At 33.2% G+C, this 15,272-nt stretch overlaps 1 protein-coding gene across 2 annotated transcripts in view; it reads left to right on the forward strand.

Moving 5' to 3' along the window:
* Edil3 (EGF like repeats and discoidin domains 3) overlaps positions 1–15,272 on the forward strand; it is a 417,822-nt gene that overhangs the window by 231,436 nt on the left and 171,114 nt on the right. For both annotated transcript variants that reach the window (XM_070031141.1, XM_070031142.1), the window contains one exon: positions 2,915–3,028. In XM_070031141.1, coding sequence (XP_069887242.1) covers positions 2,915–3,028 — 114 coding nt within the window. The remainder of the gene's footprint in view (positions 1–2,914; positions 3,029–15,272) is intronic.

Raw genomic sequence — 15,272 nt, forward strand, 5'->3', positions numbered from 1 at the left:
TTGTGTTGTAGTCCGATTTTTAAAATGAAAGAAAAAAATCCCCGTACTTCCTGCCTGAAAATTGAATTATATGTTCTACCTCTGAATATCAAATCTTGGGAGAGTGACTGTCCTAACATCCTGCTCATTCTTACATCTACAGAACTTTGTTTACCATAGGCCCTTTCAAAAATGGAAGAAGCAAGGAGAAAATTTCCCATCTTGGGATGGTAGGGGAAAAACAAAGGAGGAAATAACAATGGTTAATAAGAAATGTACTCATTACCTTTCTCATGTAACTGCAACCCCTCCTCTGTACACTATTTTCACAATAAAAATCTTACTTGAAAAAATTTCCATCTTGCTCGAAGTCTTCAGTACGGAAAGCTAAGAGGTTGCTCTTTCAATGGGCACTATGGATTGATGAAAATCTGGTCCCTTATCTACATCCTCAGATTTAAGAGCCAGAACTCTTCTTCACTTTATCTTCTCCAAAGAGGATTCTTCTGTCCTTAAATCTACCATCATGTATTCAAATATGTGATTCACTCTGGCCCCCTTAGAAATACGCCATCACCATTCTGCCATTAATCCAAAAGGAGCCTTGCCAATCCAGCAATAAAATGTTCTTTTCAGAAACAACTAGTCAATTTAGTAGACATGATACAGGAAAGACAGGAAAGGAATACTGCAGTATATTTAAATCATACCACTGTATTAAATTGAATTGGCCACAAAATAAGCAGCACACTGTTTTTTTACTACTAAAATAAAGCAAAATTTTAGTAAGATCTAAAATAATTGAATATTTCATTGGATTGATATGTACATAAGGATTTTTACTTTTTTCTAGTTTATCCTTCTTACCTTCTCTTATTCCTTTCTCTCCTTCCCTCACTTCATTTCCTTCTCCTTCTCTATTTTACTGGATATTTTAATATCAAATATTTAGGGGTCTGTTATAATTAGAATGATTTAAAGCATATAGTAATTTTTAGTAATTATCAGATACTGAGTTTAAGCTAGTATTTGACATTCAAAAAAGTTTCAAATTGTTTAAATTGCTTCTGAACACAATCATGAATGGTTTCTATTTGTCCCAAGTTGGGACAAATAGAAACAAACAAAACAGAAAAGAAGTGCCTTAGAGAAAACCACAATCTGCATAAAAAGTTTTTCCAGACATCCCAAGGCAAACATTTTATAATGGGTGGAGAGTCTGGTTGCAAGGAAGAGAAATTGTACATAAAATAAAAGTTGAAAGAAAATACAGATAGACAGGTTTCTACTACTTAGTTTGGTCTTAGCATAAAGTTAATGTAGTAACCATTCTACTTTAAGCAACTGTCCTATCTAAGATTTCAGAAATCCTTTTTGATATAGTATATTAGAAATATGCTTCCATCAGAAAGAATGACACCACCCAATTTATAACAAAATGGAAGAACCTGGAAAAAATCATATTAAGTGAAGTAAGTCAAAGAAACCTAGGTCCATGGTGTACCTTATTTGTAATAATTAGTACATCTAGAATAAACTTATTAGGTGAGCAGAATAGCTCAGGAGCTACATACATATGACCAGATAAGATGATGCTAAGCAAAATGGACTCCAAGACATGGACACAAGAGTTTTTTCTTTGCTGTTGTTCTCAATGTGATTTCTTTTTTATTTTGTGTTTCCCCCTATGTTTTATCCCCTGTTGTCACTGTATTCAATTTTGGTACCCTGGGTATTTTGTATATATTTATTCAAACTAGGGAAGGAAAGGGGAACAACAAAATGGTGAGACAAAGGACAAAGGGGGAACCTATGCAACAGTGATGCTCACAAGACAATATGTTGGAAATGATCTGTACAACTTGGGGAGGATTGGTGGGAGGGGCAGAAGAGAGGGAGAATAATCAGGTAAGAAGTTAGACAAGAAATGTAATCACTACCTTGCTCATGTTACTGTAAACCCTCTGTATATCATCTTGACAATAAAATTTTCAAAAAAAATGTTAAAATAGGAAATACATTTTTAGGTCATGTATTCTTTTGTTAGACTTTTATCGGGAAATAATGATAGGGTATCAATGGTCTTGAAGTGGAGTGGGGTATTTTAAAGACCTAGTATTGTGCTCTGCATAGAAGGAATGACTTATAAGTGCTAGTAACTAAGATTTGCCAGGTTTGTTCTCTTTGCATTCAAAAACTATACTCATTTTTATGTTGTTGAATTGACAATGAAATTAGAATACTTTGGTTTTTCTGTAGTATACATAAAGTATGTTTGTAAGGTAAGCCTTTTTAGTCACCCTAACTTTAGAAACTGGAGAATGAGATTAGGAAGTGATCATCATTTACATTTATTATGCTTTGCATATAACAAGCGTTAGCTATTAAATCTAATTTGCTTCTCATCATATTCATCAAAAGCGAACTATTTAGAAACTAAAACATCTCTATCAGTTAGAATTTTAATGAATTAAGATGAAATGAGTCAGTGTTAATTGTCAGTTGTTGCTGCAGGGTGGTTTCTAGATCATGTAAGTGAAACCAATTCATCTCCCTATCAGAGTTAATTTGTTTGATTTAATTCTAAGGAAATGCTGAATATTTACCCAAATTGCTCATATTTATTTTATTTATTTCCAGAATAGAAAAATAGTTTGGATCTGTTGGTCTTCCTATCATATATGGATTTTTTATTCTATCTGAAATTAAGTTACTTTGATTTTTAATAAATATTTGGTTTTGTAGCATCCATATTATTGTTATGTGTATACACACATTGAAAGGAATATGATTACTCAGACTTTTTCATTTAAAACTAATCAAATGCTCTAATATCTTATCATCTTAATAGCTAATAATTTTAACCAATAATTATAATTGTCTTAATAGCTAATAATTTTTAACCAATAATTCCCCCTTCCTTTGTTTTACTCAGACATAAATGAATGTGAAGCAGAGCCTTGTAAAAATGGTGGAATATGTACAGACCTTGTTGCCAATTATTCCTGTGAATGCCCAGGAGAATTTATGGGAAGAAACTGCCAATATAGTAAGTATTTACATATATGTATATATATACATAATTTTTCTTAAATGCTTGTTATGGTATCTGGACCAAAAAAATACTATTTACTTCCATACTGCATAGTTCATTGAAATGGCCTGTAGTTATTAATGTTATTAGTGTACACATATTTTCCAGGATGTGTCTCCTTAAAAGATATGCATAGTAGTAGAATCTGTGCCCTGAAAAGAATGCTAAGAGTTCCTCACTTGCCTGTGCTTGTTTCCATGAATCCCATTTTGGTTTCAAGTATGTATATGACAGACTTACCTCACTAGTAAAGTTACTTCAGTCAGAAGGCTATGAAACCAGAAAGTGTTCATCAAAAATCATAGGCTTAGATAATGAAGGAACCAGTTCACTTGCCCGAGGATCTGCAAGAATTTAGCACACAATTTATTTTTTTTATTGTGAAAATACTGTACAGAGAGGTTACAATTACATGGGCAAGATAATGAGTACATTTCTTATCAAGCATTGTTGCCTCCTCCTTTGTTTCCCCTTCTCATCCCTTCCCATCCTCCGCCCGCCCCCCCACTCCTCCCCGTTCCCCCCCACCCCCCCCCCGCACCAAAGTTGAAAAGTTCGTTTTCGACATAACGACTTGTACATCTCATTGTTGCAATAAGTCCACTTGTATCCCTATTTAAACGATTTGTTTTTCCCCTTCCCCTCCACAAATTATACCGACATCAAATACAGTGAAAGCAGGGGTTATACTGTGGGGGAGGGACATACAAAGCAACAAAGAAATAATCTTATCAATGTGTTAGAAACAATCGCATGAAAGAAAAAAATCATTTGAATACATATCTTAGCACACAATTTATTAATCTTGTTAGAAGCCTACGATAGAGAGAGTTTTGCAATAATTAACTGATATCAAGATACTCATTTACTTGAAGTGTTTACAAGGAATTAGAAGTACTGCTGTCCCCAAAGTTAAATAGTCAATGGAATGGGGCCTAAGTTGGATGTATGCAAATAAAAATACTAATGATATCACTTTTTAAATGTTGGGCTTTCCTGAAATTTCATTCCTACTGATTTATATATTATACTGTCTGGGCTTCAGAGAGTATCTACACAGTGTTAACATACCCAGAAAGTACACTATACAGTCTTTGAGCAAAATAAAGTAATGTAATTCAGAATAAAGAAAAAAAAATGAGAATTCAGATGGAGAAACTGAAACGGATATGAACTAATATGGAATGTGGCTTTCCCAAGTTTTCACAGCTAGCTAGTGACAGAAACAGAACTAATCAGAACATAGACGATCAAGATGAGCACAAATGGAAGAATAAACACTTAATGAACTTGAATGCTATTTATTTATCTCTATTAGATCACACACACACATACACACACACACAAATTGTTTCTCTGTTGAGACATATCCCCATATTGTCTTCAGTTCATAGCTGGAAAGGCATGTTCTCAATGCTACCTTCCCTGATCTCTGCTCTTGGAATTCCTACTCAAGATGTCTTCTTAACCTTTCTCTGCTTTCTTGTGGGCTGCAATTCTCCTACTTATGTTTGCCTCTTTAAATGGGGTTGGCTTATTAATGTGACTGCATTAATCATAATACTTCCACTGTAGCTAAGCGAGCATGCCTACACCATCATGCCTAGTCATTGGTTAAGATGGAATCTCATGAAATTTTAGGCCTAAAATTGCTTTGAATCTCAATCCCATAATCATTGCCTCCCAAGTAGCTAGGATTATAGGCTTGACCCACTGTGCCCAATTCAAAATTTTATTTGACTATGGATGTTAAAAGTGTCTTTGCAATAGGATTCAATGAAATCTTTTCAATAGGGATGATGTTGTACATTTAAAGCTTAATAAATTTATTTTAAAAAATTACAAGCAAGATGTTTAAGTTGGATAGCACTTTAATTAATACTACAAAGTAACTATGATTTTGTAATTTCAATATATTCCTTTAAGTAATATGAACTAATATAAAATGAGAAATAAATTTACATCTAACCTTATCTTTATGATATAATGTAAAATCATGTGGTAATTATTATGTGATCACCTACTGAACATTTTCAATAGCAATGTAAATACTTTAAACATTAAAAATGAACATTTTAATACTTGACATAGAATTTGTCTGTCAAAGATACAGTAATAGTTTACCAGTCATATTTATAAATAGTTTAAATGAATAATATAACATTTCAGTAATTTTGGGCTGGAACTTTTAAAATATTTTATCCACTGTGATGATCATTTTAATCTGCTTCAAATGCTAGAGATTTTTAAAATATGAAACCATTTTACAGTTAATTATTCAAAATAGTAAAAATTTGACAAAATTTTGTCTTCTTAATCTGCATATATGTGTATGCAGATTAATATATGTATATACATATATATGTAGTTATACAATTATATTGTATGTATTTGTATATTTTACATATATCTATAGCATTCAATTATATTTTGTCTTGTGAGAGAGTTTCACTCTAAATATGAACTGAATTTATGTTTATTAAAAGTATGGTTCATCTAAATTATTTATTTTGACCAATATCAGTTATTTTCATTTTCATATTTTTTCATTTATTTATGTGAGATTTGATATTGATAAGTATGTGAAAACCATTGAGATAATCCTACAGTATGTACTTCATATTAAAATGGTTCTTCTTTAAAACCCTTACTTGGATCCCTTTATGATTTTAAATGATACAAGTTCAAGTGTTCAGGCAGCCATTTTCACAAACAGCTGTGAAGGAACAAGATGAAACAGAAATTGAAGGCCTATTCTAATAAGATGTTTTTCTTTTCATCATGTAGTTTTACCAGCATATAAGGTAAACTGTAGTGAGTGGGTGAGGACGTGTGGGAGGAGTTGGCAAACACATTGGTTAACTCATCTGAAAAATAACAGGAGCTGTTTTCATTTACTTGGTTCCATGGCCTAGGATAGCCATGTACATTTCCCTTCTGGGTGTTTAATTATGACATGATTAAATCTTTGAAATAACACTCAAACCCATTGTCATCATTGATACTATTTGTGAAAATTAAGATAGTCACCCAGGGAGCTCTTACATTGCACCATCCTCAAATTGTTATTCCAGAAAGAATTTAGAGTTGCATGATTTAAGGGGGCTTTATTGTAAATGCAAAGTAAACTCCTCAGCTGAAAGTATAAATGCAATAAAGAGAGTTAAATTGGGATAATGTACAAAAAGTTAAACTTCAAGAAAATAATTTAGATAATTCCATAGCCCTTATTTTACCTATTAATTTGTAGAAATGAATGTGTGTATGAATACATTTAGAAAACTGCAAATTATTATTTTCTTATTTTCCATTTTTGATCAGCCATAGCTTTAACCCTGATTTAGCAAATTAACTAGCACTTAGAAAGACAAGAATATATTTAATGTAATATGTATATATGAACATCTTTTCTTTTGATAACATTACTTGTAAGTTCAAACTTAATAAAATATGTAACAAATAAAGATTATTATTAATGTAAATAATATTTCATATATAAATGTGATATGTCTGGTACATAGCCAACACTTAATTGTTGACTTCAGAGATGATGAATTTGTGAATAAAATTAAATACTCCTTTTTGTTTTTAGATCAACTGTATATGTCATCAACTATCACAGGAAAATATTAAATTTGATTTTATTTTGGTTTATGGCAGATATGATCTTAAGTCCTTTAAGAAATGATTAATTAAAAAATATATTTGCTATTTACTCCTCATTCAATTTTCCAGAGAAAATGAGAATAGGTATTTTGCTGAGTTTCTTGTGGCAAAGAAACTTGATTTGGTGCTTAGGATTCCATTCTTTGCAGCTTCAGAACTCGAAGACTAATTATGATAATGATGCTGTTCCTTTCAGGGTGAAAGAGACACTGTTCAATAAGCTAAGTGCTGTAAAACCCTTCACCTTGATGGGGGGCAACAGCATTATAATGAAGAGCATGGAGGATTGCTTTCATGTAGCACTGGGGACTACAAGTGCTTTTTTTATAATTCTGTCCTGAAGAAATTAGGTGCTCATTCTTAGCCTCAGTTTCTTCATCTGTAAAAATAATTATGAATTTTCCATTTGATTTATATTGATGGACAGATTAAAACAATAGCACCTAAAACAATAACTATTATGAATACATAAGTAAACAAGACAACATTTTAGTTACTTAAAAGCTAACAGCAATGTATCCTTACCTTATGTAGATGCAGATAAATTAATATTCTTTTTTTCTATTTTGATTTTTTCATTTTTATTCAAGCTTTTTTTATTATTATTGTAAATGTGTTATACTAAGGGGTTACAGTTACATAAGGCAGGTAATGAGTACATTTCTTTTTTAACAGTATCTCTCTTTCCCTAGATTTGTCCCAGTTTTCCCCTCTCATTACCACCCACAAGTTTTATAATTCATTTTCAATATAGTGTCTAGTGAGGATCTCTGTTGTATTTGTCTACAGTTTACTCTACCATTCCTGTGCTTTCTTCATATCCGTCTCAAAACAGATAAACTTACAAATAAGACAAAAGGTACAGAAAACAAAAATAGCAACAAAGGAAGACAAAAAGAAAAGCAAAACCAACAAAACCACTTGCTTCCATTTTCTGGAGTTCATTTTGATACATATCATTTTATATATTCATACGCACATAGCTATTGAGTCTTTGAGATCCTCTTTAGGAATATCTTTCTTTGGTCTTACTGAGAATGACAAGAGTGTTCTATAATTTCTCATGTCTTAGTCTTTTTAGCTTTTGGTGTCACTCCAAGGGCTTGAACTCAAGACATGGATGCTGTCCCTGAACTTTTATATTAAAGGCTAGTACTCTACTACTTGAGCCACACCTCCAGTTCTACCTCTTTTGGTGTTTTACTGGAGATATAAATCTCATGAACTTTCATCTACAGGCTGGCTTTGAACCACAATCCTCAGGTCTCAGCCTCCTGAGTAGGTAAGATAACAAGAATCAGCCATGGGTGCCAACCTAAATTAATATTCTTAACCCAGCCAAAATCATTATAGGATAGAGGAGTGTTTTTTTTTTTCCAGTCTAATGGTATCAGAATGCTTAGGAACCACAACAACTAATTTATTTGTGCTTATATGATTGAAATTATTGAAAGCTGTCAGTGTTATTTAATCAAGTGTTTTAGTGACTGGGGAACAGATATCAAATGTGTAATGAATAATTGCAGTATCTTCTTACCATGGAAAATAAGCAAAGATTATAGTTTATACAATGTAATGCTGGAGAAGATTTGTCAAGCAATATACAATGTAATGCTGGAGAAGATTTGTCAAGCAATAAACCAGGAACAGAAAGAAAAGCACTTCAAGATCTCATAGTGGGAAGAAAAACACTATTTGATGTGAACAGTAAAAGGGTAGTTACCACAGGCTGAAGAAAGGTGGGGAATGGGGGATGGGAAAGTAAGTTATACTAGTATAATTGTAAGTAAATTATACTAGGGCAAGAGTTTTGGTGGACACTAAGAGAGTGAAGAGGCCACACAATGGGCGAGTACTTGCAAACTATATTTCTTACAAAGAATAAAGAATATATAAATAGCCAGGCACCGGTGGCTCACACCTGTAATCCTAGCTACTCAGGAGGCTGAGATCTGAGGACTTTGATCAGCCAGCCCAGGCAGGAAAATCCATGAGACTCTTATCTCCAATAAACCACTAGACAACCAGAAGTGGCGCTGTGGCTGAAGTGGTAGAACGCTAGCCTTGAGCTGAAGAGCTGAGGGATAGCTCCCAGGCCAAGAGTTCAAGCCCCACGACCGACAAAAAAAAAAAAAAATATATATATATATATCTATATCTATAGATATAGATATATATATGAATAGATTAACTTATTAGTGAAAAAGAAAATAAAAAAGAACAAAGGACATAAAATATACTTTCTATCCTACAAAAATAAACATAAAGTCAAATATGATTGTATGTGCCTATAATCCCAACACTCAGGAGATGGAAATAGGTAGATCATAACTTTGTAGCCTGGGCTACAAAAGCACTTCCAGGACAACCTGAGCTATGGGTAAACAAAAACAAGACATACAAATAGCTGAAAGATAAAGAATACTGAGCATCATTAAACATTAGGAAGATATATATCAAAACAATAATAAAATATATCAGCAAAAGACATACAAAATAAATTAAGTAGTGTCAAGGATGTGGAGAGGTCAAGTTCTCACACACTGTTGAGAATGTAATTTAGTATAGTCAGTATATAAAAACTATGGAGATTACACACACACACACACACACACACACACACACACACACACACACACACACACACACACACACACACACACACACACAGAACTCCCATGTGCTCCAGCTATGCCATTACTAGGTAATCCAAAGGAAAAGAAACCCAAAGAAAAGCTTTCAAGGAAACAGCTTCACTTTGTTTATTGTGCTACTGTTCCTAAGGAGGATAAGGAGAAAGAACGGAAATGGTAGGATAAAGGGTAAACAAATGCAGCAGTGATACTCACTAGACACTAGACTGAAAATGAACTATACAAGTAGTTGGGGGTGGGAAGAAAAAACTGGGAGGAAACAAGGAAGGGATGGCATTGTTTAAAAAATGTACTCATTACTTGACTTACGTAATTGTAACCACTCAGTTTATCACCTTTATGATAGCAATAAAAAAGTCAATCTAAAAAAAAGAAATTTCATGGTGGACTCATGTCCAGGCCATTGCAAATAATGTACAATATTTTTTTAAAAGAAAGAAAGAAAATCCATTCTAGAGGCCAGATTTACTTTGTACAACTCCAAGAGATTTTTAAATCAACAAAATGAACTTTAAGATTTTAATGTTAATGTATGTCATGTATCAAGAAATAACAAGAAACAGAGAAGTTTCTCTGTAAGTCTTTAGCCACTTATTTATTGGGCAGTTGTTTCTTTGAAGGTTTGTTGTTGGGGGATTTAATTTTTTGAGTTCAAGGTATACTTTAGATATGAGACCCTTGTCTGTTGTGTGGCTACAAAAGATCTTCTCCCAATAAGTGGGCTTTCTATTGATCTTGCTAACTATGTCCTTTGCCATGCAGAAGTTCTGAAATTTCATGCAATCCCATTTGTCAAACCTTTCTTTAATTTGTTGTTTTTCTGGATCTCTATTAAGAAAATTTCAGCCTGAGACAAGGAGACCTAGGGTTTCTCCTATTCCATCCTATAATGTTTTCAGTGTCTCCTTTGACTCCAAGTTCTTTGATCCATTTGGAGTTGATTCTGGTTCAGGGTGATAATAAGGATCTATCTTTAGTTTTCTATAAGTAGTTAACCAATTTTGCCAGCACCACTTACTGAAGAGGTTGTCTTTCTTCCATTCTAATTTTTACCTCCCTTCTTGAAGATTAGATGGCTATAGAAGCAAATAGGATTTTTTTGCAAATAATCCTACTTTTATAACAGATATCACATTTGTTTTATTTCATAAATCTGAAAGGCATTCTTTTGTAAAGCCTTTGTCTTTAAAAGCATTAAATTAATTTAAGATTATTTTATTTTGCCTAAAATATATAATATGAGAAATAACCTACATCAACAATTGGACTAAAAGAGGAATATTTAACCCATGGTGTCCTGTTTTGTGAACACAAATATAAATAATAAATAAATGAAAACATACATAGATAAATAGTGGGTTAATAAGAGTTTTATACTCAGGATTAAATGTTTAGTATTAAATCCAGGTTCCCGCTATTTCAAGTGTAGCCACCCATGTACAGAGCATTAAGTGCAGTTGATTATTAAATTATTTTCCCAGTAATTAAACATTCTTAAGCAAAGTGGAGTAAGTTTAAAAAATCTGCAAGTATATCAGTAGCCCTCAGGGAAGGAATGATTGCAGTGTTTTTGCAGGTGTAATCTGGGCAATAATAAACATGCAAGAATGGATTGAATGACATCACTGAGCTGGATTTTTGCTGTCTGAATTGTAGGATCCATCTTCAGCCAACTGCCTCTGGGTATGTTTTCCCAAAGGTGAAGACATATCACACTTTGAAAGTTACCTCTTGTACCTTTAAATAATCATGAAATAAAAAGAAGAGAAAAATACTGCACAAGGCACAACCAGTTGCTCTCGGATTCATTAACCACTTTTAACAATCAGAAACAGATTCTCATCACCTGCAAGTTTGTATTAGGTTGCAAATAATTAAGGAAACATCCACCTTTTGATTGTCAAATTTTCCATGATTTCTTAATGCATCAAATGATGCCTTGTCCAGAGATTGTAACAGCAATTCATTCATTCTTTAAGCGAAAATGTATCCTCAATGTTTTCCACTTCAAGCAATGATGAAGCCAGTTCAGCATAACTATTATTAAAGCATTCATGATGAGGGGGAGTGGAGGGGACTGGATTGGGGAAAGATCCTCATTAAAGTATATACAATTCAGAAAAGCAATTTTTCTCTAGAAAAGAATTACTAATTAAGGAAATCTTCCAAGGACTAGAAAGTTGGGATATGGTTAAATTTTTATTTGTAGAGTGGATATTATACTCTATGGGTATTAACATGGCTCTTTTGCATGCTTAGGTGAAGTCTGAGGCCATACTAGTTGCTTCAAAATGAAAAAAATTACATCACAAAACAGTGATTTCCACTTGTATCACAACCAAGAGCATCCTTTCTCAAACATACCTCATCTTTCCCTGAATATGCACCATTGTTCAAATGATTGCATGGTTTTCTGAGCTCTCAAGGATTTCAAATGGTTGCAATAAAATTTTACTGGCAACCTGGAGCTAAGTTTGGCAGTAATTGCAACAACTGGCATAGTCCCTACCAACAGTTTTCAACTGAATCAGCACACATGCAAGTGTTGGTTTTTGAGCAGCATGTAAGACAGCCAGCCAGCATGGATTGGGTTTCTGCATTCAGACCATTCTTCTTCAACTGAAGTAACTCTGTACTGCACACTGGATTTCTTGCCTCTCCAGGCAGATTTGTTGTAGGTGAACTTGTGAGGTCCTAATGGAGAAGTGCAGCCATTTGTTAATATGTAGATTTTAGCTCAATGAAGCACTGGCTATATAAGGAGACTAAATCATATGTCAACAAAATAAACACCAGGACAGAGGTACTTAAAAGGGAAGAGGTGGAGTCAAGGGGAGGTATGTAGAGGAATGATGAGAGGAAGGTGGGGAGAATGCAGTAAAAAATGCAATGCAATCCTGCAAAAATAAGAAAAATGAGGGAAGGGGTAGGTTGGACGGGATGGGGGGGAATTTGCAAGGATTGACATTGATCAACAGACATTGTGTGCATGAACTACTTTGTTGACTGGCAATTCCTTAGTGCAACTACTAAAAGATGATAAAAATATCTTTAAAAACAAATTATAAGAGCAAAGGGAACATTAAAGCAACAAGATAGAATGGCATTGCTAAGTCAAAAATAAATGAAGAATCTATGATTATTTCCAGAAAACAAAACAAAACAAAACAAAATGCTAGAGAGGAGTCAGGGAAAAGGAACCCTCATATACTATTGAAAGGAATGTAAACTACTACATTCACTAGGGAAATCAATATGAAGATTCCACCAAAAAGCTAAAAATAGACCTTTATGACACTTCCATACCATATTTAGGCAAATATCCAGATGAGTATAGAAAAGTATACGAGAGAGATGCTTGCACAGTCATGTTTACTGTAGCTATGTTCACAATTGTCAAACTTTGGAATCATCCAAGGTGCCTCAAAACTGATAACTGGATAAATAAAATATTATATTTGTTTATTTACATGCATACACATAAACACATACATACAACTTTATATTACACAGCCATAAAGGAAAACAAAAATATATCATTAATAGAAAAACATGTAGAACAGGAAATTATCATGTTTAGTGAGATATGACAAGCTTCATCAGTTTTTAGAATCATATATATCTGATTCAATATATATTCATATATATATATGAATAATGAAGTACATTGAACACGGAAAAAAGAGGAGGTAGCAGGGAGAGTAAATATAGAAAGGGAGTATCATATAACTTCAGAGTATACTGTGTGCATAAAAAGAATTATCACAGTGAAGTTCCTTGTGTTATTAACATGTACTAATTTTAAAGAAGAATATGTTTGCTAATGGTGCAGCTTAAAGTAGATAATGTAGTTACTTTTCTTCATAGGTCTCAAAAATGCAACAAAAATATTAGCTGAGGAATAACAAAGACTAATAGAGAGCAAGAACAAGAATGTGTGAAAAAAAGGAGCTGCCCAAGGTACAGAGTCTAAGACAAAAATTCTTAAGTTCGAGGCTTATGCCATTGCTGCTCCTTATATAATTAGAGAGGATAGTACCAAATGCAATGTGCTAGATTGCAAGAATTCTGATTGAGCAGGGTCGGAGTAAATGTAATAATCCCAGGCCAAACCTCCCAGTTTATAGTGCTGGCTACACTGAGCATATCTTAAACCCTAAAGAGTCATTAAGGTGACCAAGGTCCTAAAAATAAATTTCATAATCGTTACTTTAATAGCTTTATCTGGTCAATAATACACATTCGTTTTTAGAGCTCTAAAGGGAATGGACACATAAAGTACCTAACTTAAAAATAAATTGAACTTGAGGAATATGGTTCTATAAAAAAAGAGTAGAACCACAGTAAAGTCAGTAAATCCAATACTAAAATTCAAGGAAAACAGGAGCAGGGACAGAAAATAAACTATTCTGACAAGAAAAATGGATTCAGCTACAGTTATATAAGGAAACCTATAAATACTCAGCACTATTATCTAACTAGAAAACATGAAGAAATGGAGACTGGAGCTCTTAGCTCAGAGAAATCCAAAGGTATTTGTGGTGATTTGCTCAAAATAAAATTTATATTTTCTCTGGTACACTTGGGCAGACATGCAATTTTTCTAACATCCATCAAATGACTATTTGGTATATAAAGATTATTTCATATTCCCTAGGAACTAAGTTAACAGTAATTTTCTTTCCCAATAGAATTATTTCTGAATTTTGTACCAGTGTAAATAGTATTTGGTTTAACTGAACATGAGTACTTGCCTATAAGGATTAATATAAGAATGTGCCCACACACTTTCTTTTCCAGGTGTTTAACCTAGGTACATTAAAGTATAGATGTATATATGCATAAAGGTATTTCTATTTTTATATATTAAATGAAATATTATATATACCTCATATTATATACATATATATACATATATACACATACATATATATACCTCATATTATATATACATACATACATATATACATATGTATACATATATACATGTATATATGTATACATATGTATATATGTATACATATACATATTATATGTATATATAATATGGGGAGGGGCAGGAGGCCAGATGCAGGGGCTTGTTCCAATATTCTGGCTACTTGGGAAATGAAGAATGGGTCCTGACTAATGTAGGCAAAATGTTAGGAAGACTTTGTCTTAATATATGAGCCATTCTTGGTAGCTTCTTACTTCAGGATTCTAGATGCTCCAGACCCCACCCCCCAAAAATCAAAAAGATGAAAAGGCAAAAATAAAGGCTGAGTTTGTGGCCTAAGTGATAGATTATCTGCCCAGAAAGCGAGAGGCTGTGAGTTTACACCCAAGTACCAACCACAAGAAAAAAACAAATTTATTAATAGCTACCGAAACTCAGAACTTTTACCAGTCAGAGGAATAACACAACACATTTTACCATATTGCTTATGTATGTGTTACTAGCAGATTTGAACTTTTATTGAACCCATTAATAAGTCTACCTACTAGTGCAGATTTAGAAAGGATGTAACTGTGGGAAGTGATATACTGTTAACTGCTCTATAAGCAGTAATCTCCATTTAAAAGACAAGGGAAGGCTGTTACACCAATAATCTCAGCTACACATAAGGATGGCAGGTGAAGGTCATAATTTTGAAGCCAACTCATGCAGACAAATCAGAGAAATGCTTATCTCTAATGAAGCAGCAAAAAGCCAGAAGTTAAGCATGGCTCACGTGGTAGAGCATCAGCCAGTTGGGGGAAAGCTGAGTGAGAGTGTAAAGTCAAGTTCAATTTAGTGTAGTACTTGTACTAAATGAATAAATTAATGAATGGATAAGTAGATAGATAGATAGATGAATATATAGATAGGTAGATAGATGGATAGATAGATAGATAGATAG

The sequence above is a fragment of the Dipodomys merriami genome, unplaced genomic scaffold (assembly GCF_024711535.1).
Source record: "Dipodomys merriami isolate MVZ:Mamm:240054 unplaced genomic scaffold, mDipMer1.0.p SCAF_20, whole genome shotgun sequence".
NCBI classification, from domain to species: domain Eukaryota; kingdom Metazoa; phylum Chordata; class Mammalia; order Rodentia; family Heteromyidae; genus Dipodomys; species Dipodomys merriami.